Below are 25,119 nucleotides of genomic sequence, written 5' to 3'. Positions count from 1 at the left end.
ACCCAGGCTGGCCCGGAACTCAATTTGTAGCCCAAGCTGGCCCTGAACTTCTGGAGAGCCTCCTATTTCAAGTTCCCAAACGCAGAAATTACAGGCACAAGGCACCACGACCAACTAGGAGCTGGTTTTCTGAGTGGGACTTAGTGCTACAGTGGGTGGCAGGCCCTACGAGGTGATTTAGATTCAAACTCCAGCTGCACACAGTTCGTCAGCCATAAAGCAAGGCCAGGCAAACTAACCTCAGACTTTGCCAGGAGCCTTCCACAATGGCTCCTTGTGAGTGAGGACAGGAAGAGCTACAGGCGCGAGACCCACCTTTTCATCCGACTCTAGCATCTGCAAGCCAAGCCCTGTGATCCAAAGGCCAAGAGCCTCAGAAGTCAGGCCTTGGAGAGAAGGGGCCGGAGCTGGTCTGGAGGCCCAACCCAGGTCACCTTGCGGGTGGAGGGTCTGCAGCCAGGAGCTGGCCTGACTCACTGTGGAAGGCTTCTCAGAGTCAAATGCTCCCGAAGGGCCCACAAGCGTATCCCTTCTACAACACTGGGTCTGGCCCTGGCCTTGCATAAGCCCCACAGCCCCTGTGCCATTAGCACAGCTTCTCTTAGCCTGTCCATCACTCCTTCACTCTCGAATCTCCATCTCCTATCTGTCCAGTGGGGACAATACTATCTCCCGAAAGAGCTGACTTGAGGGTGAGCCAGATACACACAATGCCCAGTAGAGTGGCAGCCAGCCTATAGGTACTACACTAAGGATGCCTTGTCCCTCTCCTCTGTCAGTATCACCATATCTGCCCCAGGCCCTAGACATGACCAATGGTGTCTGCTTTCCAGCAAGCCCTCATTAATTTCTTTGGTGTATTTTTGTTTTGTTTTGCTTTTTGTTTTTTGTTGTTGTTTTTGTTTTGTTTTGTTTGCTTTTTGTTTGTTTTTGTTTTTGAGACAGAGTCTCACTATGTAGTTTTAGCTGTCCTGGAGCCCACTGTATAGACCGGGCTTTCCCCGGAACTTGTGAGCTTGTTTCTGCCTCTTGAGTGGAGAATCACAGCTGTGGACACCACCTTGGGCTCTCATTAGCTTCTTGAGCACTAACTGAGCACTTGGTAGTGATTGCTCCTATGAAGCCCAACATTTGGTCCCGGGCTCCTCTAGCCCCAGTCCGTTGTCACGGGGCTCCTTCTGACCTTCCAACTCTTACATTGAGCCCCAGCGCTCGTGCCTGTCTTCTACAGTGGCCTGGGAATGCTGACTAGACACTCACAGCTAGCCCTGGCTCACAGCGCATGAGCCAATCTGTTCAGAGAGGGGCTTCAGGTGAGTCAGAGCTCAGTGGAGCCCCAAAGAGCATTAGGCAAGGGACGAGGTCAGCGCGCCATCTACTGGCAATTTTGCGTACCAGCAGAAAAGAACCTGTCTAGCTGCCAGATTGGTGCAGATGAGGTCAATCATCATTGCCCCACGGAAATCCACGCCCCAGCCACCCCACACACTGCCTGAAAATCACCAACAAATGTGGCTTATTCCTTAGGAAAAGAGATACAGTGTGTCGAGAATTTGCAGGAAAAGGTTTTTTTTCAACCCGCCAATGCATGTTGTGGGTTTAGGGTGATCTTGGGAGAGTTGAGTCAGGATTCTAGGGCCCTGGCAGTTAGGGCGGCACTGTAGCAAGTAGGTATTGGGAGCAGAACAGAACCAAGTGCCAATTACAGCCCTGTCACTTACTAGCTGTGTGACCCAGGGCAAATGTTTTCCCATTTCTTAGCTTTGGTTTTCCCAATCTGTAAAGCAAACCCACAATAGTACCTAACCTATGAGAATGAAAACATAGCCACTGTCTTTTTGGTGCCCAAACAGCATGAGAGCTAGCTTCCTGCTGCCTGCTCAGCTCTTTTTCTCCAGCCCCCTCCAGATGTCCCTGGTCTGTGAGTTGTCGCCCCAGCTCCCAATCCTGGCTGCTGTCACCCTTTCATGCTGTCTCCTGACTCACCCTCCTCTCCCCTTTTCTTAGCTGACCCTCTTGCCACCTCTAGTAAGATTCTTCAGACCCCCTCCCTCCAGACCTGCCCACTTCAGATTTCGGCAACACCTACACCGCAAAGCACACATAGGACCAGACCTGATTGAAATAAGAGACGGAGAACAGAGTCTGACGGGTCCTAGACCAGCATAAGGACAGGACCAGAGCTCACAGTCCTAGGATGCCCATAATGAGTCTCTGCGTTACCTTCTGGACAATTCAGAGAGAAGATTCTCTGACCAAGCTTCAAGGCAACAGTAGTTTATGTGTGTAAGCTTAAATACTTAGAAGAAAGTTTGACAAGTCCATTTGGGAAGTCATCAATAATAGCTTCCCACCTAGAGCCCATGACCTCCTGAACCATTAACTTTTGACCAAGCTTACAGTATTATCATATTTTTCGGACTATAAGATGCACCTGACCATAAGACGCACCCAGTTTTTAAAGTAATAAAACAAGAAAAACAGTAGAAACAGCAATCGGACCATAAGGCACACCCTAATCCCACCACCACCACTTTTGTGGGGGAAGTGTGTCTTATGGTCTGAAAAATACAGTAGGCATGAAATACCTGTGGTGCAGGCCTTAAATTAAGTTAAGAGCCTGGTTACCTCCATAACTGTGTTTCCACTCTCACACCAGCTTGCACATCTCATCAGAGGTCAGTATTGTAGCATGCAGGCTCCTGCAGCAGCCTACACAGCACCTTCCAGCACTATGCTAGAGAACCACCACTTTATTGAGCAGTCAAGGTTTATTTTCCTATGGCCTGGATCTAGAGTGAGTGGTGTTTCAGCATCAGTGTCCTACCATCTAGGTGTAGTGGGGCAAATCAGACACCTTGGCTTTTTCCATGTAAAGTAAAACTGGCCCATAAGTTACTTTTACCCCCTTTCAAAAAACAGAGATCAGCCAAGCTCTCAAAGACATCTCCAACAGAAACTACAATCGCCTTCTCACATTTTAAACCTTTGAATATTCACAATAACAACACTGCCTATAAAAGGGGAAATTTAGGAAGGTCATAGGAATCTACATAATAAACATCTGAGTACAAATTTGAACCCAGGTACCTGGCTTCTTAAAATTCTGAGCAGGCAACACTGCCCCAGAGTCTCCTTGCTATCTAAAATCCAAAAGTCACAGTCACAAACCTGAACATCAGGAGCTCAGTAGCACAGCTGCAGAATGGGAGGTATTCCATTTAAGGGACAAACAGAGTCAGCAAGGCCAGTGTCCAGGCTATGGGGCAAGAAGAGGCTCCCTCCCCATGTCGCACTGACTTCTCCACACTCAGAGTAAGGGACTTCTATTACCTCCTAATCTCAACCACAACAGTCCAGAGCTCCCCCCCTTACTGTGCAGAGAGCTCCAGCAGTCCCTACTGTGTGTGGTAGAATCCAAATGATTGCATCCATGTAGCCTACATGGCCAAACAAGGCTTTTTAGTCTCTATGTGGCTTTCTAGCCTTTGGTCACCGCTGTCCCTTGCCTGGTAGGCAATCCTCTGATGCACCAGGACTGTTCCTGGCGCGTTTGTACCTACAGGCAGCTACACTTACTGCTGCACATCATTTGGCTAATTATGAACAGAATCTTCCTGGGGGCATTTGACACACTGCTTTTCTTGCTCCAGCTACTGGCTCATATTCTGTCTCCCCACCCCCCCCCCCACTCCCCTAACCCCATCCCCCACCCCCACTCCGCCCACCCCCAGGCTCTAGAATGAAGAAATTCTGGTTAGGTTTTTGTTGTTGTTATTATTGTTCTCTTGTTTGTTGTTTGTTTGTCAACTTGACACAAGCTTTAGTCAACTGAGACAAGGAAATCCCAACTGAGAAAATGCCTCCACAAGATCAGCCTGTAGGCAAACCTGCTGTGCATTTTCTTAATTGGTGATTGACGTAAAAGGGCCCAGCCCATTGTGGGTGACCTCACTCCAGGCCAGCTGGTCCTGGGCGGTATAAGAAAGCAGGCTGAGAAGCCAGCACGCAGCACTCCTTCATGGTTTCTACTTCAGTTCCTGCCTCCAGGTTCCTGCCTTGAGTTCCGGCCCTGACTTCCCTCAGTGATGGAGTGTGGCCTGAGAGTTGTAAGCTAAAATAAACTCTTTTCTCCCTAGTTGCTTTTGGTCATGGTGTTGGTGTTTTATCAGATCAATAGGAACTCTGAGATTGCAGGCTTCTGGAAGAGTGACTTCCTGACTGTGCCAGGATGACTGAAGGCTCCAAAGACACTTCCTCATCCGGGAACTAAGAACTTGCAACTGATGCCCCATGTCTGCTTCCCCACTCAGGATGTCTGAGGCTGGACATGAGGGAGGGAAGCTTAGCTGGGACAGGTGGGTGCAAGGCAGAATCTAGGTCGGCAGTGGGTCACAAGAAACAGCTTTCTCAGGAGACAGCTTCGGTGAGCAGCTCATTTAATGGGGTGGAGCAAAGGCTATTTAGCCCTTTTGGGGGTAAGTGTACATCGTTGGCTGGGGCTGAGGTGCTGGGAACGCCTATTTTCATGAAGAGGAATTCCAGCTACTGCTGGACAAGACCTGTAAGAGTGAGAAAGTTTAAGCTGCAACCTGGCCTCCAGGCTAGGTGACCGCCTAAAGGGCGCCACAGGTGGGGGCTGTAAAGCTATGTGCATCGGGACATGCAGGCCCAGGGCAGGGAGAGAGCAATCTTACTTCTGCTGGTCTAAGTATAAGATTTTCAGGGTTTGGACACACCTTGACCTCACTCCTGCTCCAGGCCGGCTCCCCGCATCAATCATCTTCCTGGCCCCACCCACACCACCTATGGCAAAAGATATGTTCAAACCAAGGGTTGTGAGATAGGGAGGTTATTCTGGATTAGCTGCTTAGAAACTAAGAGCATTCACAAATTCCTACACTAAGATAGGAATTTGTAAAGACATTTCACATATGAAATGGCCATGTGGAGATGCAGCAGAGTGATGATCTGGAAAGACTTGAAGGTTGGAATGGTATGTCTACAAGCAAAGAAATGCCAGAAGCTTCTAGAAACTAAAAGATTCAAGAATTTACTACCACCACCACCACCCCGCCAGCTTCTAGAGGGCATATAACTCCATTGACACCTCAATTTCACCCCAACATGCTGACTTCGGTGCCTAGGACTGTGGGTTAGTTTGTAGTTGTTTGTAACAGCTGGCATAGGAAACTGAGCAGAAACTAATTCATTGGCCCACTAGTCTCCTACTGGTTCCACAGGGCCATACACTGTGTTCAGCACATAGAAGGTCCTCTAGGAGTATATGTTACGTTATTGAGCGAGGGAATTGCATCTAAAGCAAGACATCAGAAGATAAACAGGATGGAAAAAAAGTCAAATATTAAGTAAAAGAAATATGTCCCACTCCATATGGAGCTAAATATATCCTAAGGCAAGAGGTGTCTTATGTCCAGGGACACACAGGCATCTAAAGGCTTGATCAGAAATAGAGACTCTGATGGAATTAGACAAGAAAGTAGATTAAAAAGTGGCTAGCTTAGTCTGGCAAATGACTGTGGTGTTTAAAGATTTGGACCTCATGGTTAACTGGTGAACCTGAGAAATGAACGGATGAGGTCAGGGGCTGAAGGCTGGCCAGGGTCTGAGGCTGGAGAGAGTCTGCAGGGGCTATTTGGGGGGCCAGAAATCACAGGTGTCTCCAGAACAAGGTCTCCAGCACTTATTCGCACTTTGGGTCAATGGCCACCACTGGGTGACAACTTGACCAGGCTCAGCTGGTAATTTGTGCACAGAAAGGAAGAGAAACGGAGTGCGGAGGCCCAGCACCAAGCTGTGGCAGACAGAACGAAAGCAAGAGGACATCTGTCTGTGCTGGTTCATAGCTTGCCCATCCCTGATGACTTCAGGCGAATGAGGTAACGTCCTCTACCTGTTTCCTCTTCTCCATAAAACAGAAGAGTTCACAGAAGTCAGTGCTGAGGGGAAAAAAACAAAAACAAAAAACAAAAACGTGTGTGTCTGAAGACTCACCATGTCCTAACAAGAGTCAAGCTGGAGGGTAAGAGCAAGAGGCTTTGCCAGTACTGATCTACCTCAGGTGTCACCCACCGGAAGCTCAGGTGGATGAGATAATGGATCTAGGAGGCAGTGTGGACTCTAAAAGGTTTAAGGGGGAGGTTCTGGGTTCAGCAGGAGGAAGGACTCAGCTGGGGTCCCAGGGCTTAACTTGGCGTAAAGAAGCCTTCCACATTCAGCCTCTTGCCCTTCAAAACGACAGTCAAGCACCCTTTGAACACACAAAAGTTGTCCCTAGCACCCAAAAATTCATGCCTTCCTATGTTAAAGTGGGCACCTTTTGCTGTTGTTGTAAACACAGCCATGTGTCATAGGCCAATATTTCATTGACAGGTGGACCACATATATGATGGTCCCATGACGTTTCATTATTCAGTGAAGCTGGGTCGCCCTACCAAAGGCCGCTCAGCTTATGGCCCTCCCATTAAGTGATGCCTAACTATATGTAAGAATGAAAGATTAGAAGAAAATCCGAACCTCCAAACCACACTTGTCCACAACATGTATGGTTGTGTTAGGGTCAGAGGCACACAGGTGACAGGAAGGAAAGCCAAATTAAGGGTAGCATTTGCCAAGTCTTACGGTCAGCATTTCAGCTAGGGTCTCTACATTTCCCGGCAGGCCAATGGGCCTGCACTAAATGCATGTATAGGTCTGCCAAGAACCAACAGCCCAGGAGCTGTACTTAAAGGTGTTGGAAGCATTCCATAGTCTTGGAAAAAAAAATCCACCAATAGGAAAAACCCACCAATAAATAGGAAAGTTGCCTCCAGGAAGTTGAGCCAACCCATGGCCTGGACTGAGAACCACTGAAGCTCTGTGAGATGGGTCTGTGCTGCAGAGAGACCCACAGTGGAGTTTATGCTCAGGCTCTGGCCCCAGTGGCCAACAGCAGCTGAGAGGCCATCAGTAGTCGCTAGTTCTGAAGTAAGCCTTTAACACTGGCACAGCAGGGGCGCTTGGGGTCAAGAGCAACTGAAAAGAAACCAGCCCTGTCACCGGGTGAGCCACGGGGTGACAACTTCATTGGGCTGGGTTGGTGATTTATAGCTCAGGAGGTCTGTGGTCCCACAGAGCTTCTGGAAAACCGCTTGGAGAGCTAGCTCAGCAGGCAGGATTTCTCGTTTTCTCATCATGTCCTCCTTTCGGTGATCTAGCTCTCCCCTGGGGCCGGAGGAGGAGGAGGAAAACACTTTTTATATTAGTGGCCATGTGGAAAAGACATATTTGCCATGACACTGGGTTCAGAGCAAAGATGCACATTCATTAAGCACACATGAGGCGCATCATGGGGTTTTTTTGTTTGTTTGTTTGGTTTGGTTTGGTTTGGTTTGGTTTTTCCAAGACAGGGTTTCTCTGTGAAGCCTTGGCTGTCCTGGACTCGCTTTGTAGACCAGGCTGGCCTCGAACTCACAGCGATCTGCCGCCTCTGCCTCCTGAGTGCTGGGATTAAAGGCGTGCATCACCACGGCCGGCTCTGCACTTTATTTTTTTGACCCAGGGTCTCTCATTGAACTGGTGGACATAAGAGCTTCACCTTCATCATTCAATTACTTTTCCTTTCCCTGTTGTCCTGGTAAAGATCCTCGTCTTAGGGTATAGACATCAGAAACATGCTGGCTCACAGGCCTGCTGTGTGGGGAAACACCATATTCAGTCCTTCTTATTAACAGCATAAAAGACGCACTTATGGTATGTACGGGTGTTTTGTCAGCATGCAGTGTCCTTGGAGGCCAGAAGAGGGTGTCTGATCCTCTAAATTTAAGAGTTAAATGTGGCTGTGAGCTGCTGTGTGCTTGCTGGGAATTGAACTGTCTGGAAGGGCAGACAGTGCTCCTAAGAGCTGAGCCACCTCTCCAGCACCACATAGTTCGAAATAGCTGAAAACAAAACGAGAGAAAAGCTCCCCTCGTTCCTGTCCTAGCTGAAGGAATGCTGTTATTGCGCCATCCAGGAACACAGGCACAGCTAGGCAGTCACAGCGCCATGCTTCGGCCACCCCTCCTCAGTGAGTCTAGGGCAGCCAAGGCTACACAGAGAAACCCTGTCTTGAAAAACCAAAATAATAATAATAAAGTAGAGAGTGCCGGGCATGGTGGTGTATGCCTTTAATCCCAGCATTCAGGAGGCAGAGGCAGGCAGATCGCTGTGAGTTTGAGACTAGCCTGGTCTACAAAGTGAGTCTAGGATAGCCAAGGCTACACAGAGAAAGCCTGTCTCGAAAACCAAATGATAATAATAATAATAACAATAACAATAATAATGTAGAGAGTGCCAGGCATGATGTTGCACACCTTTAATCCCAGCACTCGGGAGGCAGAGGCAGGCGGATCACTGTGAATTCGAGGCTAGCCTGGTCTACAAAGCAAGTCCAGGACAGCAAAGGCTACACAGATGAGCCCTGTCTCAAAAATCCAAAAAACAAAACAAACAAAACACACAAACAAACAAAAATGAAGTAGAGAGTGATCAAGGAAGACATCCAACACCGACGTCTGGCCTCCAACCACATGAGCATGCAAATACATGCACACATGACAGGCACATATGTACACAGCCACAGAACACATAGACACACCACTCACACAAAAATGGATTGAGAAGGCAACCTGCAGAATACAAGAACATATTTGTAAAACGCAGATCTGATCAAGGGCAGGGACCCAAAAGATATGTGAAGAATTCCTGAAACCAACCAGAGTAATAAGAGCAAAACCTGAAAAAATAACAAAGGACTTTGAGTTGTTGTTTCTTCACAGATGTTTACAAAAGTGGCCAACATGCATACGCAGATGTTGCGCTCTACCCATCACCAGAGGAACACAAATCAAAACCACAATGACTATCATCCCTTAGCCACCAAAAATAGAAAATGCCAGTTATCAGTGGGCACACAGAGAAACCACAGTCCTCGTAGTCCAATGACGAGAATGTGAGTTAGTGCAGTGACCATGGAGAACAGGATGGCAATTCCTCAAAAAATTTAGACATAAAATGTGAGCCACAGGGGCTAGAGAGATGGTTCAAAGGTTAAGAGCGCTGGCTGCTCATCCAGAGCTCCTGAGTTCAATTCCCAGCAATCACAAGGTGGCTCACAACCATCTATAATGAGATCTGGTGCCCTCTTCTGGAGTGTAAGCACACATGCCGACAGAATATTGTATACGTAATAAATAAATATTTTTTTAAAAAAGGAAAAAATGTGAGCCACAAAATTCTACTTCTTGATACGCATCTGTCACCAATGTAGAGGCTTAGGGTGTGTGTTGAGTATGGTCTGTGAAAGCTTAGCCCGTGGTTGCTTGACCCATGAGCTGTTCTTCACTTGATGCCATGGAGAAAGCAGAGAACACAACAGGAGTCAAGCAAAGATGCCTCCACTGACCTACTTCCTTCCAGTCAGCTGGAGGCTGTGTGTTAAAAACAAACAAACAAACAACAACAAAAAAAAAAAAAACATGAGCCAGTGGGGGACACTTCATTGTCAAGCCATAACAGATGCTAAACTGTTATAACTAAAGGCAAAGACTCAAACATGTATGTATTCCCCTGACCCACCATGTTCATATCAGCATGGAATCATGTCAAGGGCCAGCTTCAACAGTCAGGGTAAACTGAAGCGGAGCATAAAGTCAGCTACTGATCACTCAGCAGACTTTTCTCTAGGGGTACAAAGCTTGATTCTCTGGGCCAATACTCCCTGTAGCTGGTGGCTTGGGGCCTGTACTCCTTGTGGCCATTGAAGAAAAGAATGAAAGAGGGGAAAGAATCTTACACGCACACACACACACACACACACGCGCACACACACATTCACACACTGGGTGAATGGAGCAAAGCTCCAACAACTTTATTTTTTCTCCCACAGCTTATTTATCCCAGCAAAATCTTTTAAGCAGTACAAAAATAGCAGAGTGGTTACACTCTATTTTTCTTTAAGTGAACAATTACAACGAGTATATGTAGAAAAACATGTTCCCCAATACCCTCACATGATCAAACGTTTTACCTTTCATGGGTGAAAAAATTATTCCCAAGAACCCACATACATTTGCAACTAAGCGACTTGTTATAGATTAACAAAGTTAATTGAGGAAGCAAGGTAAAGTTTCTTTTTACTGGCAGGCTACAATTTTCAGTTACAAAAAATAATCAATTGTTTTATTATTTATCTTAAAAAGTAATCTTATAAAAATCTAAAAGACTCACACATCTAAACTTTCATATTAAAAACAGTCATTTTTTTTTAAACTTTAAAACCTCAAGGTGCACATCTACTCATTAACATTTTTTAAATTAAATCGTATCAGGAAGCTGAGGGCAAAAAGGGGTTCAAGAAATTAATCATTGCCAGGCCAGCTTCAGCAAGAGAGAAGTGTGTTACCTAGTACCAGGTGGGCTGCCATAGTAATTGTTCCCTGATTTCAAAAGGTCCCTAGCTCAGCTATTAAAAGTGTGCCTTGCTGGGCAAGGTAGTACACACCTTTAATCCCAGCTCTTGGGAGGCAGAGGCAAGGCGGATTGCTGTGAGTTTGAGGCCAGCCTGGTCTACAAAGAGAGTTCTGGAATAGCCAGGGCTATTACTCAGAGTAACCCTGTCTAGAAAAACAAAAACAAAAAACAAAATATATATATTTTTTTAATTTAAAAAAGTATGCCTTTTTGAACTATAAATTGTTCCCTAAGACTTTCTACAGCAAAAACATCTTAACCTAACTTTCTTAAACTATTTAAATCAAATCAGGAATTCTGTAAAATCGTTAGTTCATCTAAACAATGTTATTTTATAAATGAAAGTTCATCTTATTGATCTCTAGCAATGAACAACATGAGGAGGCACAGCGGCAACAGGAAGTAATCTGGAGATGAAGGCCCCAGGCTGTTCCTCTTCAGGGTACATCCATCACAGCTATGCAAAACACAGGACCATCTCCAGGAAGCTCGTTTGCCCACTGCAGTCCCTCCTGCATGGCATCAGCTAGAACCGCAATAGCCAAGATGGAAGCAACCCAAGCATCTACTGGCGGGTGAGTAGATGAACAAAACTGGTGACTGCATACAAGGGAATATTATTCAACCATAAAAAAGAGTGAAATTTTGATACAGGCTACCATTATGGATAAACATTAAGGACACTATGGCAAGTGAAATAAGCCAGTCCCAAAAACACGAATCTGTATGATCCCAGTTCTTTGAAGCTAATCTAGAGTAGTCAAACTCAAAGAAGTAGAAAGTAGAAAGGTGGTGACCAAAGGCTGGGGGAGAAAGAAGTGAGAAGTCTTGTTTAATGAGTATGCAAAAATTCTGGAGCTGGTCCATACAGTAGTTTAAATGTACTTGGTAGCTGTGCTGGTTGGTTTTAATTGTCATCTTGACAAGTAAAGAGGAGACTTTCTCAGGGGAGAGAGTCTCAGTGAGGGACTGTCTGTCTTATGTTAATCGATGTGAGAAGTGCCAGCCTGCTGTGGGTGGCATCATCCCCTGAGTTTGGGTCCTGGACTACAGAGGCCAGAAGAAAGTGTAAGCTTCCAGGAGACGGCCCACCACTCTGCTGGGTTACGATGGATGGATGCACCTCAGAGAGGCACAGCCTGGGGCCTTCATCTCCGGATTACTTTCCGCTGCTGCTGTGCCTTCTCATGTTGGTCGCTGCTGTGTTCCCCCATATATCTGACATGGTGTGACTGGGCGTGGGGAGACCCGCACTGGCTATAGTCTGGTGTGATTGCCTCTTGGGGGGCAGTCCATGCAGGCACTCATTTCTCTCTGCTGGTCCCTGGATGTGGTGTGACTTGGCTTCCTTACTGTGATGGAGAGTAACTTGGCATTTTGAGTTAAAGCAAACCCCTCCGCACTATGTTGCTTTTGTCAAGATATTTTATCACAGCAACAGAAACAAAAATGGGGCAGTATGACTATATGTGTGGATAATTTACCTTTACCAAGATGCCGTTTCTTTTCTTCTTCCTCTGCTTTCAGATCACCCAGTGCTTTAAGCAATGGAAGCAAGCTACACTTCCATAGAAAGGGGATTTTGCTTGTTTTTCATGGCACATTAGAAATTTGAAGACACACGATTTTCAGATGCTCTTTATTCTCACAATGTGGTAAGCCATATTTACACTGGGTTTTCATTTTACAATGAAAACAGAGAGTTCATGTGTGACCATGTATCACATTGTGAGGTCATCTTCCCCAGACAGATTCAGCTCTTAAGGAAATCTATGCTTTTAAGAGGGGTGTGTGTGTGCATGTATGTATATGTGTGTGCATGTGTGCATATGTGTGTGTGTCTGTGTGCATATGTGTGTGTATGTCCAGGTAAATGTACATACATTTGCATGTGTGTATATATATGTGTGTGCAAGTGCATGTGTATATATGTGTATATGTGTATTTGTGTGCATATGTGTGTGTGTGTGTATGTGTGTGGAGCATGTGGGCCATGCCACCAGAGGAACTAGCATTGAGCTGTCCAGGTAGACTGTGCTCAAACTGGAGAAATCTCAGACTTGAGATGGGCAGGCTCTTTGTTCTGAGCCTGCATGCCCTGGCCCACCCACGCAGCTACGACCCTCTACCTCCACTGTTTTCTAGGTAGTCATGTAACCCAGCACCTGGAATTCCTCCCCATGCAAAGAGACCATTGCCAGCATCTTAGCCCCAGCCAATGAAATGCATTCACCCCCAGAACCCCTTCCCACTCCCCAAGGTTCATATAGTAAAGACACACATACACTCTTTCATTAACTATCACCTAAGAGCTGCTGTTTCTTTGCATAGCTCTGAGCTAAGAGAGCTGTAATGCTAAAACTCTCAGAGAAGGGCTTCTCTTGCACCCTCAAGCTCCCTCCATACCCCAAGCTGGACTGGAATCCTGCAGACCCCATGCATTCCAGACTCTGCTTCATCTTTGCAAAGTTGGTGTCCGGCGGCACCTGGACGCCCTGAAAGAGAAAGCAGAACTCAGAACCACATATGTATGTGCATGCGTGTGTATGTGTGTGTGCATGTATGTGTGCAAGTGTAGGTATGTGTGTGATCCTGTGTATGTATGCATGTATGTGCGTGTGTGTGTGTGTGTGTGTGTGTGTGTGTGTGTGTGTGTGTGTGTGTGTGTGTGTGTGTGTGTGTGTGTGTATGATTCCCCAGGTGCTGGTCTCCTTTTTTTTTTTTTTTTTTTTTTTAAACAGGTTCTTTCATTGCCCTGGAGCACACCAAGTAGGTTGTGGTAGCTGGCCAGTGAGCCCCAGAAACCCAACTGCCTCTGCCTTCCCAGTACTAGGATTACACTCATGTGCCACTAGATTAAGCTTTTTTTTTTTTTTTTTTTTTTAATGTGTGTACTGGTGTTGAACTCAGGTCTTTGGGCTTTTGTGGCAAGTGCTTTACCTAACTCTTTGATATGGACTCTATTTTTTGACAATGTTTCTCTGTGTAACTCTAGCTGTCCTGGAACTCACTGTATAGACCAGGTGGCCTGGAACTCAGAGATCTGCTTGCCTCTGCCTCCCGAGTACTGGGATTAAAGGTATGCACCACCACTAACCCAGCTTGATACAGAACTTTTAAGGCCTATAGAACTAATGAAGATGTTGGAGATGGAGGCGAGGAAGGCTGTGCAGGAGTAATTTGTTCTTATTCTAAATCCAGAGGCCAAGTCCACGGCCACTGTGACACTCTGTCCTCTGGGCATGGTATGCCCATCACTATCCTGAAAGCAGAGCAGCTGGGCTCACCCACAACTGACCCCACAAGATGGAGCCTGACGTTCCCTGTGGCTGAGAGTGCAGTGGATCACTCCTCTTGGCTCTACCCCCAGCCTTGTAGACTCTTGGCCAGCTGACCCAGCAGAGGCAGCCAGTGCAGCTGACAGCTGAGGAGGTGTGGAGGCACTAAGAGCACAGAGGAAACGGAAGGTTAACTGGAGAGGAACTCATCTCTGCAGATTTTGGGAAGTCATCGCCCGTACTGGGTGTGAAATTTGGGGATTCTCCACTCCTGCAAGTGGAACCAATAAATTAATTGGCCCACCAAGCCATTATTTGGTATATTGTGGGTGCCCTATCTGGGGAGAAGGGCTGCTTGTTCATACTGTGAGAGGAAAGGCTGTACAGCAATGGCAGAGCCGGGCCTGGCTTCCTAGGCGGTGGCCTGTGAGATGCAGCTGCCACTGTGACAGTCTTTGGTCATCTGAGAGGTGATGCAGGCCATGACATGGCTCTGTGGGCGAGGCACTTGTGGAACAATTGTAAGGAACTGAGGACCTGAGTTTGAATTCTTCACACCTGTGTAAATATAGGGGTGGTGTGGTGGACCACCTGCATGCAGTTCTGCCACTCAGAAAGAGAGCAGCCTATTTGGCAAGTTCCGGGTTCAAGTGAGAGGCCTGACTCAATACTACGAGAGAGAGAACAATTAAGGAACCCAAAATCAACCTTTGGCTTCTAAAGAATGTGCATCGACACACACACATGCATATCTACACACACATGAGTTGCAAATGCATATGTCTTCACACCATGCAATTATACATTAAAAAAAAAAAAAAAAAGAGCCAGGTGGTGGTGGCGGCGGCGCATGCCTTTAGTCCCGGCACTTGGGAGACAGAGGCAGGTGGATCTCTCTTTTTTTTTCTGTTTTGTTTTGTTTTGCTTTTTTGTTTTGTTTTGTTTTTGTTTTTCGAGACAGGCTTTCTCTATGTTATCTTAGCCGTCCTGGACTCTCTTTGTAGACCAGGCTGGCCTCGAACTCACAGCAATCCACCTGCCTCTGCCTCCCGAGTGCTGGGATTACAGACATGCACCACCATGCCTGGCTTGGCAGGTGGATCTCTATGAATTCGAGGCCAGCCTGGTCTACAGAGTGAGTTCCAGTACAGCCAGAGCTGTTACACAGAGAAACCCTGCCTCAAAAAACAAAACAACAACAACAAGAAAAAGAGTAATAAGGTTATGAGGGCCTTGAGTGTATTAATGGCTACCAGAGCATGGGACAGCTATCTCAGGAGTGGTTTTTGATAAAAAAAAAAAAAAAAAAAAAATGAAGGGTGGCCCTCATTCTGGGCCTGGCGTGTTCATATGCCCACCTACATAAGGATAAAGCATATAAGTGCCTACCAGGTGCCAGCATCAGGCTTCTGGTGAGCAAAATACATTTTCATTCATTACACATCACTTAGCCTGTGATAGCCCTATGCAGGTTCCCTGCTTGCCCTGTGGCTCCTTTTTCATTTGGAGGCTGTGAGTAAAGGCAGAGCAGAGGGTATATAAGTCAGAGCATCGGGAGGCCTCCTCCAAGTCCCTGCTCTTGAGCCGCCTGAGAGACAACCAGCGCATCCCGTGGACAAAGGGAGGCAAACATGTGAGTTAATGGTGGGCTTAAGGGTCCCAGTTCTGTGTGTCCTGTTCCCTCCCCTAGGGATTGATCAGAGGTCCAGGCACTGTTAAATTTCGCACAAAGTTTAACTCCGTGTAAATTACGAATGGGGAACAGCAGTGAATTTGTATTTAATAAGGAATCCTGGAATTTGGGGAACAACTGTAGACCAGAACAGCAGCAGTTCCCCCTTCTCACCAGCTCTGGCTCCTTAGCGGGTGGAGGCTAGCCTCCAGTGCTCTGGGAAGGCATGCAGCAGGAAGCAAGAAGGGCCATGTTGGTAGCAGGATTTAGGCCAGGGGACAGCAGAGCTATTCCAACTTGACTGAGCCCCACACAGCCAGTGAGGGCTTGCCCCTTGAGTTGACACAGAGTACAGGAGTCAGGGGGAAAGATTTGGAGGTCACATCTGGGTTTGAGAGACAGCTTCCCTACGTAATATGTAGAGGATCCAAAATGAGATCATCAGTTTCTCATTTGTAACAAAAGATGAATGAATAGTGGGACCCATCTCTGCTGTAGGGGACTGAGTATTTAGTAAGAGGTAGTATTTAGTATGTAACATAGTATTTAGTAAGAAACACAGTAGTATTCAGTAAGGCATCACTACATTTTAGTGTTTTGAAATTCAAATATGCCATGATTATTGTTAGACAAGGGCAGAGGACAGAGCAAGGCAGAGCCAGTTAAGGAACAGAAACTCACCTCCCACCCTCACTCCACCAGGCCCCACCACACATCCAGAAGTGCACCAACTCCCCATCACCACAGGCGCAGGAGACCTTCCTGGTGGCTGCTTGTTTGAATATCAACAGTCTCCTGTAGGCTCATGGAGTCCTAGTCCCTAGAGGATGGCAGTAGTGACAGGTGATGGGATCATGAGGGTGCTAGCTTCGTCAATGGGGTTAATCAGAAAGCGGGGGGGGGGGGGGGCGGCATTTGGAGGAAGTAGCAGGAAGCAGGCTTTGTAGGGCCTATCTCGCCCTTAGCGCTTCCTTTCCCCAGCCCTTCCCTTTTTCTACCACCCCCTTCAGTCCTGCTCTGATGATTCTGCCTTGCTCGGAGCCCTAAAAGCCATGAAGCCACATGGCCAGGGGCTGAAATGTAATGAAACTGCAGCTCAAACAGACTTCTCCTCCTGCACGTTTTTTATTTTCATAAATTTGCTCACAGAAGTAGAAAGGCTCCCCTGCCTTGGAAGTCACAGTCACAGCGGCTCAGAGAGTGTTGTCTTTAATCATAGAGCAGCCATGCTCAGCCCCACGGGGGTTCCAGGGCCAAGACTACAGCTACAGGAGCAAGGATGGTTCCTCATTCTCGTCCTGCTGACCGGAAGCTCCCTGACTGTTCCTCCTGTACCTGTGACTACCTCTCCACGTGGCCTGCTGCCCTATACCCTCCTACTTCACCTCTACTCACTGCAGTCTGAGTGGCATCTCCCTCGAGCCATTTTGGGACACCTGGAATCAAAGGAACCAGGCTCTCTCCTTGTGTTGATTTTTTTTTTTTTTAACTTGACACAAACTAGAGCCACCTGGAAGACTTGCCTCCAATCCAATTAGATTGCATGTGTGGGGGCATTTTCTTGACTAATGACTGATGTGGCAGGGCCCAGCCCACCTTGAGTGGCACCACCCCTGGGCAGGTGGTCCTAGGTTGCATTAAAAAATGTATGCGAGCAAGCCATGGTGAGCAAGCAGTAAGCAGAGTTCCTTCGTTGTCCGTGTTTCAGTCCCACCTGATTGCCCTGACTTCCCTCAGTACGGACCGGCACCTGGAAAGTTAAGCTAAAATAAACCTGCCTTCCCCAGTGTGGTTTTGCCAGGGTCTCATCACAGCTGCAGAAAGCCCGGTGAGGGCACCCGCCTTCGGAGAAGCAGCTCTCCTAAGCTTTTTGCCTCTTCTCCTTCTTCAGCTTTGAAAAGCAGGTTGTAAGGGTGCTGCTGCAGGTCCTGGAGACACATCAAGGGCATCCAAGTTGGCCGGGGAGCCAGAAACAGGCCTCCTTGGCTGAGGGGCTGGTTGGCAGCTGGACTTCAGAGAACACCTGACTGCAAGTGCAGCCTGGCCAGGATCAGGCTCTGGTGTGGTCGGATTGCCCCACCCCCACCCCCCTGCCCACCCCACTTCGCCAGGGGTGTGACCTTGAACAAGTCACCTGACTGCTCCAGCCTTGGTTTTCTCATAAGATGGGTCATAGGGATGCTTGCTGACTTTCCTCCTTGGGGTTAAAATGGAATTTATATGAATCTCTCCCATTGTGGGGATCGAATTCCCAAACCATCCTGTTTTAAGCCCAAATTGGGGCTTGGTTTACAAGTGTCAGTCTCTTCTAATGGCCCCTCTCCTCAGGTATGTTCTGGGTCTTCAGCCAAAGGTTCTGCTAAGGCTCAGGGAGCAGTAGATTTTGCTGTGACACTTTCCACACATCTCACTTAGCCCTCCCAACTGCACCCACTTGCCTCAGTCTGACAGAGAAGACTGAGGGCAAGCCTCAGACATAAGTGTGCCTGGGGATGGGAGGCTGAGGGCAAGGTTTTGGGAAGTGGTTGTTTTGTCTCTGGATTCCCCAACGGTCTCCTCTCACTGAAACAACACTCTTTCGAATTCAGTGCCAGATGCCCAATAGCCAGTCAGAGGAAAGCTGAGCGAGGTCAGGAGGCTATGCCTCCATTTCACCTGGCTTCCCCACCCCACCCCCACTCACTTTGGCTCCCACCTTCCACCTAAGTAGCTGACAGTAAGTGTTGTCTCTCCACACCAGCCTCAGAGTTTCCATTATGCCCAGAAGATGGACCCTGGGTGGAACTTCCTCCTGCCAGACGACTCCCCTGGGTGTTTCACTTCCCTTCCTTGATGGGAAATGTTCTTAAGCCCGGTTTCTGCACCCCAGGGACTGGAAACTTGAGTCTTGTGCCTACCCACACCCTTGTTCATGACGCTAGCAGAGTGGTGGGCAGGGAGTGTCCCATCTCCAAGGAAGAAGCTAAGGAGGGGTAAAGGCCACGCCAGGCCCACTCCTTCTGAAGAAAGAGGGGGCAATGAGCATCACTGAGGTATCATGTGGCCTATAAGCTTGCAGACACGAGGAACACTGAGGAGGAGGCTCTTGTGGAAAGACAGACTTGCGAGATCTGTATACACAAACACTGAGACATGTGAGCCCCGTGGCCCAGAAGACTTGCCCTGCTGTGCACAGACCCGTCCCTGAGGCACCTGAAGGTGACTCTTGAGCTTCTTCTCATCCACTTATCCATCAGAGATTGTGTCTGCTTCCGCGGAACAGGATACAGTGCTGGCAAGGAGCCTGAGGTCCAGTCTAGCTGTCCAACCTACACCTGGTTTCTCACCCTCCCCAGGCAAGTAGCATGCCTGCCACATCCTCAGAGCCACTCCCTGGGTTACTATTGCCACTTGCAAGTCACCAAGAATTGTCAGGAGAGAATTTTCAAAGTGACATGGCTGTTTGGCTCCCTTTTCAATGCCAGCAGGACCCAGGGCACAGGAGGTTGGGGGAAGGATGCAGTAAGGACAGGTAAAGGTGGTAAAGCGTCATTCACTGAACTTAACATCCATTCAAAGCACCCAGTTCCCAACCATCCAGAGGTTCTGAGAGGCAGCCCGGCTCCTTCCCACCTCTCCTGAATCACTGATGACAGAGCAGGAGCCCCACCCACTCTTTCCAGACCCAGAAGACTGTCCCCAAAGTGTGGCCTGGAGCAAACAACGAATTGTACTATGGGCAGGCCTTGGAGACTGAGGATTGATTCACTTAGGGTCCTCACCTGGCTGTGCTGCAGATTCACCGTGTGACCCTGGCAAGTCACCTCTGTGCTTCAGAGTCAGTATTTCAGCACTGACTCTCTGGCAGACAGGAAAGACCCAGGAGTAGCCACGGAGCCCCCAACCCCCACCCACGAGCTCCCCAGAGCAAGCGCAGCCTTGGAGGCACTGTGCTGGGTCCAGAGCATGTCTTCTTAAGAGAAGGCAGCAGGAGAGCCTCTGGAATGAGTGAGTCTCAGGAAAGCAGCGCATGACGGCCCCTATCCCATTCTACCCAACCCAACCGTAGGCCAGGGGTGAGCTGTCCTTGTCCTACCTGCTTATATGTCCTTATTCTGCCGGCTTTTCCTAAGCACGTACAAGCCTTTGCTGTAATTACTTTTTTCTATTCCACTCTCCACCTATTAATTTGTCATAGAGACATATTATTCTTTTACTGATTACATAGGAAATTGGACCACGCGTCCTTAGATTATGATGTGCACCGGCAGTTTGTGTTCCTGCATCCTGGGCAACTGAGAGGACTTTGAAACACTGTAATGATCTGCAACCTTTCCACCTAGATGGACTTTAACAATGCACACATAAATATGTACATATTTTGAATGTATAGAATGTACATGATGAAGTCCACTTTGCTTCATTGAGCTGGACCAGCAGGTCACTCTTCAGTGACAGGGTCTTGAGGAAAAAAGGACAAAGGGATCAGAAAAACAAAGACGATGGGCAAGTTTATGATCTGAAGGTCTTGCGCAGGCTCTGTATTATGCTAAGCAAATTTATTAAGAAGCACAGCATCTTACATACCATTTTAAGGGAGAGGGGAAATGAGACAAAGTCCGCAGTTGGCCCTCTGCAGGCAGAAAGAGCTCTATTCCCATGAGTGGCCATGTTCTCCCTTTCCTTCCTGTGCGTGGCCGTTCTCCCCCTTCCCCTACGTCTCACTCTCTGATGCAATACCCTGCAGATTCTCGGCTTCCTTGACCAACCTCGGACAGTGGAAAGGAACCTCATCGTCTAGGAGCTCCGTGAGAGCAGCTCTCTGCCCTCAGAGGGGAGAGGAAGGCTGCCAGTACTCTGTGGTCCCTGGGGCTGCAATAGTAGAGGCTGGGAACATGGAGACCCAGGAAACCCTAATGCTAAGAGGCCCCTCCTAGAGGGGTACCAGTTTCAGAACTCTGGCAGTGGGTTCCACTTCTGCAATGGCGAAAGGCATTTTTTTTTTTTTCCTTACAGGGAAAAAGGAAGAGTGGCAGAACTGACTGACGTGTTCTCTGACACAGTGCATTCCTGAACTATGAAAGAGCCTGCCCAGGCCTTGGCCCAGCCCAGGCCCTTCCCTGCAGAGAGCTGCACAGTTAGTGCCAGATGTATCCCTGCAGTAAGGTAGGTGAAGATCAGAGGGACTGGGTCCTACAGGGAGCCTGGTGGAACGAAGGGGAGGACCCCTGGCTGGAGCTGGTATCGTCCTGTTTGCCAACCATGTTGGCCATGCAGGAGTGCTGCCTAGCAGAGTGCTGCCTTCCATGACCTTTGACTGCTCGGTAGCACAGAGAGATCCCACAGAGCCACGTTTACTCTCAACATCCTTGGGCCATGGCATTGATTTCTAAAGGATGAACTCTGTACTCTCACCAGGCTTACAGGCACTGGTGCCCAGCCCTCAATCCCGTGTTCAACCTGCACCCTGCCTCAGGGAGAGGCATTCTTCGGGGTCAGAAGGCAGTAGCCTGAGGTGTGTCTGTCTGCCTGCTGGGGAAAGGGTATCCTGGGAGGGGGGCCTAGGCCCCACTGCCAACTAGATTCCCCACTGACATACTCCATTAAAAAAGCAACAGGACAAAAGCTTGGCAACCTAGCACAGGCTCCCCATCTCACAGCCTTTAAGAACTAGGCTCCCATTTATAGCTGATTGAGATATCACCCTCTGTATGTGGATGTCTTCTTACCTGGCAGATGTGCCCTAGACACTTGCTGTGGCCAAGTGCTATAAGGACTGCCTGGTGGGTCATACTGGGCAACCTTAGGGAGCCAAGAGAGGAGCCTATAGAACTCGATGGTGGAGGGGGGCGCAATGAAACTATGGACAGGTAGGTAAGGATTGACCGGGTGCCCTTGTGATTTACATAAGAGGACAGAGACAAGGTCACCTTCCCCAGAGAAGAGAACATTTGAACTGGGCCCTGAACGATGAGCAATGTTTTCATATGGAGTTTAGGATAGAACACGCCTTCTTAGCAGAAAAAAAAAAAAAAAAATACTGCAGGCCAAAGCTAGGCACTAGAGAAAAAGTATGATTACTACAGAGCTCTGCTGAGCCCTTGGATCCTGCTGAAAGTGGTGGCAACCCCTGGGTTGTGTGGGGTATGTAGATGTGGCAGGGTCTGTGTTCTTCAAAGCCAGGCAAGAACCAAGCCAACGTTAGGATGGGGCCCTTCCCATGTGCCCCTCAGACACTGGAGGACCAGTTCCTGGAGGTAGAGCTGTGAAACCTTGTGTGCGTTTCTGGAAGCCCCTGAGGGGTCTTCAGAGAGCCAGCTTTTCCCTCTGCCCACTCTCTCCATTAGGATCTTCTGTCAGATGTTTAAGAGAGGCGAGCGCTGAACATGGTGCGGGGCCCACTGGGAGCACCTAGAAGGTGCAGTTTTCACTTTCCGTGGGGGCGTTCGGGACCTTTTATGTTGTTCTGTATCTCCACAGCTCGAAGCCTCGTATCTTCCCCCTCAAGAGGGGTGCTCCCAAGAGTGAAGGCCTGTCTCCACAGCACCTGGATTGACACCTGGCTCAAAGGAGGGCTCTGCAAGGGTTGGTTTGTTGCACGTCTGCCGGATACAAGAAAGCCTGTCACGTCTGCTCGTCTGTTCCTAAAAAGCGGGGACAAACTGTCTCCAAATGGCCTGTAGACACTCAGGCTCCACCCTGTAAGCTGGTAAGATTTACCCCCTTGCCTAGAAGGATGGGCACACCCATATTGTAAAACAGCACAGTTCAGAGAGGATGGGCAGCGTGTCCCATTGGAATGTGGGTAGACTGAGTAAAAATCACTCATGTCAACGTCTACTCTATCTGGACAGAAAGACTGTATCCATTTAGGTATGGTCCCCTTTGCAAGATGTGGCCCCCCAGGGTCCCCAAATTGGGCAGCTAGTGTGGCTCAGAAAGCGACAGAGATATGTGTTTGTCACGTTCTTCCCAGGATCTCATCTATGGAGAGGTCCCTTACAGTCCTGCAAGTGAGCCTGTACCACCCTACACAGGGCCCGGTCGCCTTTGCCCAAGTCCCACCGCAGCTGCAGCATGATGCCAGCCGGCTGCTGGTTGGGCGAGGGCAGGACGCCCACCTCCAGCTGCAGCTGCCACAGCTGTCCCGCCACCACCTGTCTTTGGAGCCGTACCTGGAGAAAGGCAGCCCTCTGTTAGCCTTCTGCCTCAAAGTTCTGACTCGCAGGAGCCGCGTGTGGATCAATGGGCTGCCACTGAGGTACCTGGAGCAGGTCCCCCTGAGCACTGTCAACAGAATCTCCTTCTCTGGCATCCAGATGGTAGTCCACAAAGAGGGGGGCACCTCCCTCGAGGCCTTTGTCTGCTACTTCCATGTCAGCCCTTCACCCTTGATTTACAGACCGGAGGCCCAGGAGACAGATGAATGGGGAAGCCTTGTTAAGAAAGAGACACCCCCTGTTTGGGGGGAAGCAACTCATGGTATCCTGGGGTCTCTCCATGGTCCCTCCCAGACTCAGACGGCTGTTTCCCACCAACCCCTAGAGGAGCAACAAAAGCAAAGCTCCAGAGGCCGCTCCGAGACACCCCACCCCACCAGCCCTGATGCTGAGAGCTAGCCCTAACTAAAACATGGCTGAAATATTTGAGCTACATCGTTGTGCGAAGTTGATGCACAAAGTTCGCATGCACGGCCAGCCACCCTGCCCACAGGGAAATGTTTCTGTGAACTTTGAGCAGCCCAGGGGTAGAGAAGCGCCCTCCCCAGCTCTGGGTAATGAGAACGTCATACACTTTTAGAGGCCCTGAGGGGTTCTGGGGAGCCTCTGCCAGCATTCTCCCCGCCCCCCGCCCCGTTTCCTCCCTTGTCTGGCTAGGAGTTACTTTATGTTGCTCATTTCACATGCTGCTTAAGAGCAGAGGCATAGGGTTGCACCAGGAATGCAAGGACGCGTGGAGAAATTACCTTTGTGGTAGCTCCGGGTAACCTTCAACTTTCAAATACCCACAGGCGCTCAGGGCTTAGGGAAGCCTGTGTTTAATAAATGGAAAGTATTTCATTAAGCTGGCATGCCCGGTAGGATTCCCTGAGCCCAGATGGGCCACATGTACGCCATGTTGTCACGTGGATCTGGGAGCGGGGAAACCTAAAAGAGGTGTGAGAGGAAATTGAGAAGGGAAGGTAGGAACTTACTTTTCTGAGGAGGCTGCAAGCGGAGCTCTAAGGCTCCCAGGAGGGGAGCTAGAAGCTAGGACTGCTTGGAAATTTCTTGCTCTCCTCTCCTCCTTTCTTCTTCCTCTTCCTCATTTTCTTGTTCCTTTTCCCCATCTCCCATTCTAAGTCACTTCTAGACCAGAGCCTTGGTTAACCAAAGGGCAAAGGTCTTCAGGCAAAGACAGTTTTCTAGAGAAGTAGGCTCTTTCAGAATTGATTCTGTGGTTGGAGTGCGAGGTTGTGTAAGAAGTCAATCCTGAGTTACCTCACTCAGAGTCAGTCAGTCAGCCGCCAGCAGGGGGAGAGGGGCAACGGTGGGCTGTTAAGGAGCCAAGCAGGCAAGGATGAGAGAATTTTCCCAGTGAGAGGGCTAGCAAGTGCTTGTCATTTAGAAATCATGTTTATTCATGTGATGTCAGGAGAGCCTCACAAACTCTGTTAACCACTATAACCCCAGATCCTGTGCTAGGGCACCCAAAATGCCAACGGAGCAATGCTGCTGCGAGACTGATTCATATTCCCTGTGTCTGTGACATCCCCTACCCCTCTGTGCCCAAAGCAGACTAGAGGAGGCTCAGCCCTGCTCCCCAGGCCTGGGCATCTTCCCCACAGAGAAAACAACACTGGACAAGACCTACCCCATCCATGCTTGTGACGTTCCTCCTCCAGCAGGAAATGAATTGAGTACACACGCAGATCGCAGACACAAGACTGAGGAGAGCATGGTCTACCCGTGAGGATCTTGGCCACACTGGGAACAGACCCAAGACTCACAAAGCAGTTCTTTCCTTATTTGCTGATGAACTTACACCAAACACCTGCCTTATGCCAAATGTGTACCAAGTCTCAGCAGCACCCAGGAATAAACAAAGCCAGGAAAAATAATCTGTTTTCCAGCAGCTTGCTGGCCTCAGAAGGGAACAGATGACTTGACTATGTTATCACAGCTGTTGTGATTGTATCTTCTCTTCCCTCTGGTTTGACTCGAGATTAACCCTATCAATTAGGTGGGTTTGAAGTTGGTACTGATTATACATTTCTCCCTTTACTAAGCGAGTCACGCTATAATAAGCCACTGCGCACTGGAGCCAGTCGCCCTACCACAGCCAGTCCTCACAGTCCCCCAGATAGACACTGGTCTCAAACACAGTCCACAGGTAAGGAAAGTAAGAGTGAGAGGGTTAACTATCTAGTCAGGGCCGTGTCCTGTGTGAGCGGGGTGACTTTGGGCAAATGATTCATCCGGCCATGCCCACCCTCTATTTCTCCCTCTGGGAAGCCCAGAATAAGCATACCTACCTGCCAGAACAGTTGAGGGGATCTTAGGAGGTAGGACATGGAAAATGCTTAGTGCCATGCCTGGCACACAGAAGCCACTCAAAAGTGGCCGCCATCCTGAGCCCTAAGACAGGAAAGCTAAAATATACACATCTCAAAGCTTATCACAAACATGGCCCTTGGGG

At 48.7% G+C, this 25,119-nt stretch overlaps 1 protein-coding gene and 1 long non-coding RNA gene across 2 annotated transcripts in view; one reads left to right on the top strand and one right to left on the bottom strand.

The window, feature by feature from the left end:
• Window positions 1-25,119, bottom strand: part of LOC127212403 (uncharacterized) — a 106,764-nt gene that overhangs the window by 78,749 nt on the left and 2,896 nt on the right. The window lies entirely within an intron of this gene.
• On the top strand, window positions 22,317-23,266 carry Tifab (TIFA inhibitor). The gene has a single exon (XM_051172290.1). The coding sequence runs from the start codon at window positions 22,317-22,319 to the stop codon at window positions 23,058-23,060; it is 744 nt and encodes a 247-aa protein (XP_051028247.1). The 3' UTR covers window positions 23,061-23,266.

Source organism: Acomys russatus, chromosome 3 (assembly GCF_903995435.1).
Source record: "Acomys russatus chromosome 3, mAcoRus1.1, whole genome shotgun sequence".
Classification (NCBI taxonomy): Eukaryota; Metazoa; Chordata; class Mammalia; order Rodentia; family Muridae; genus Acomys; species Acomys russatus.
The sequence above is the reverse complement of the archived record's forward strand: the minus strand, read 5'-3'. Positions and strand labels throughout refer to the sequence as shown.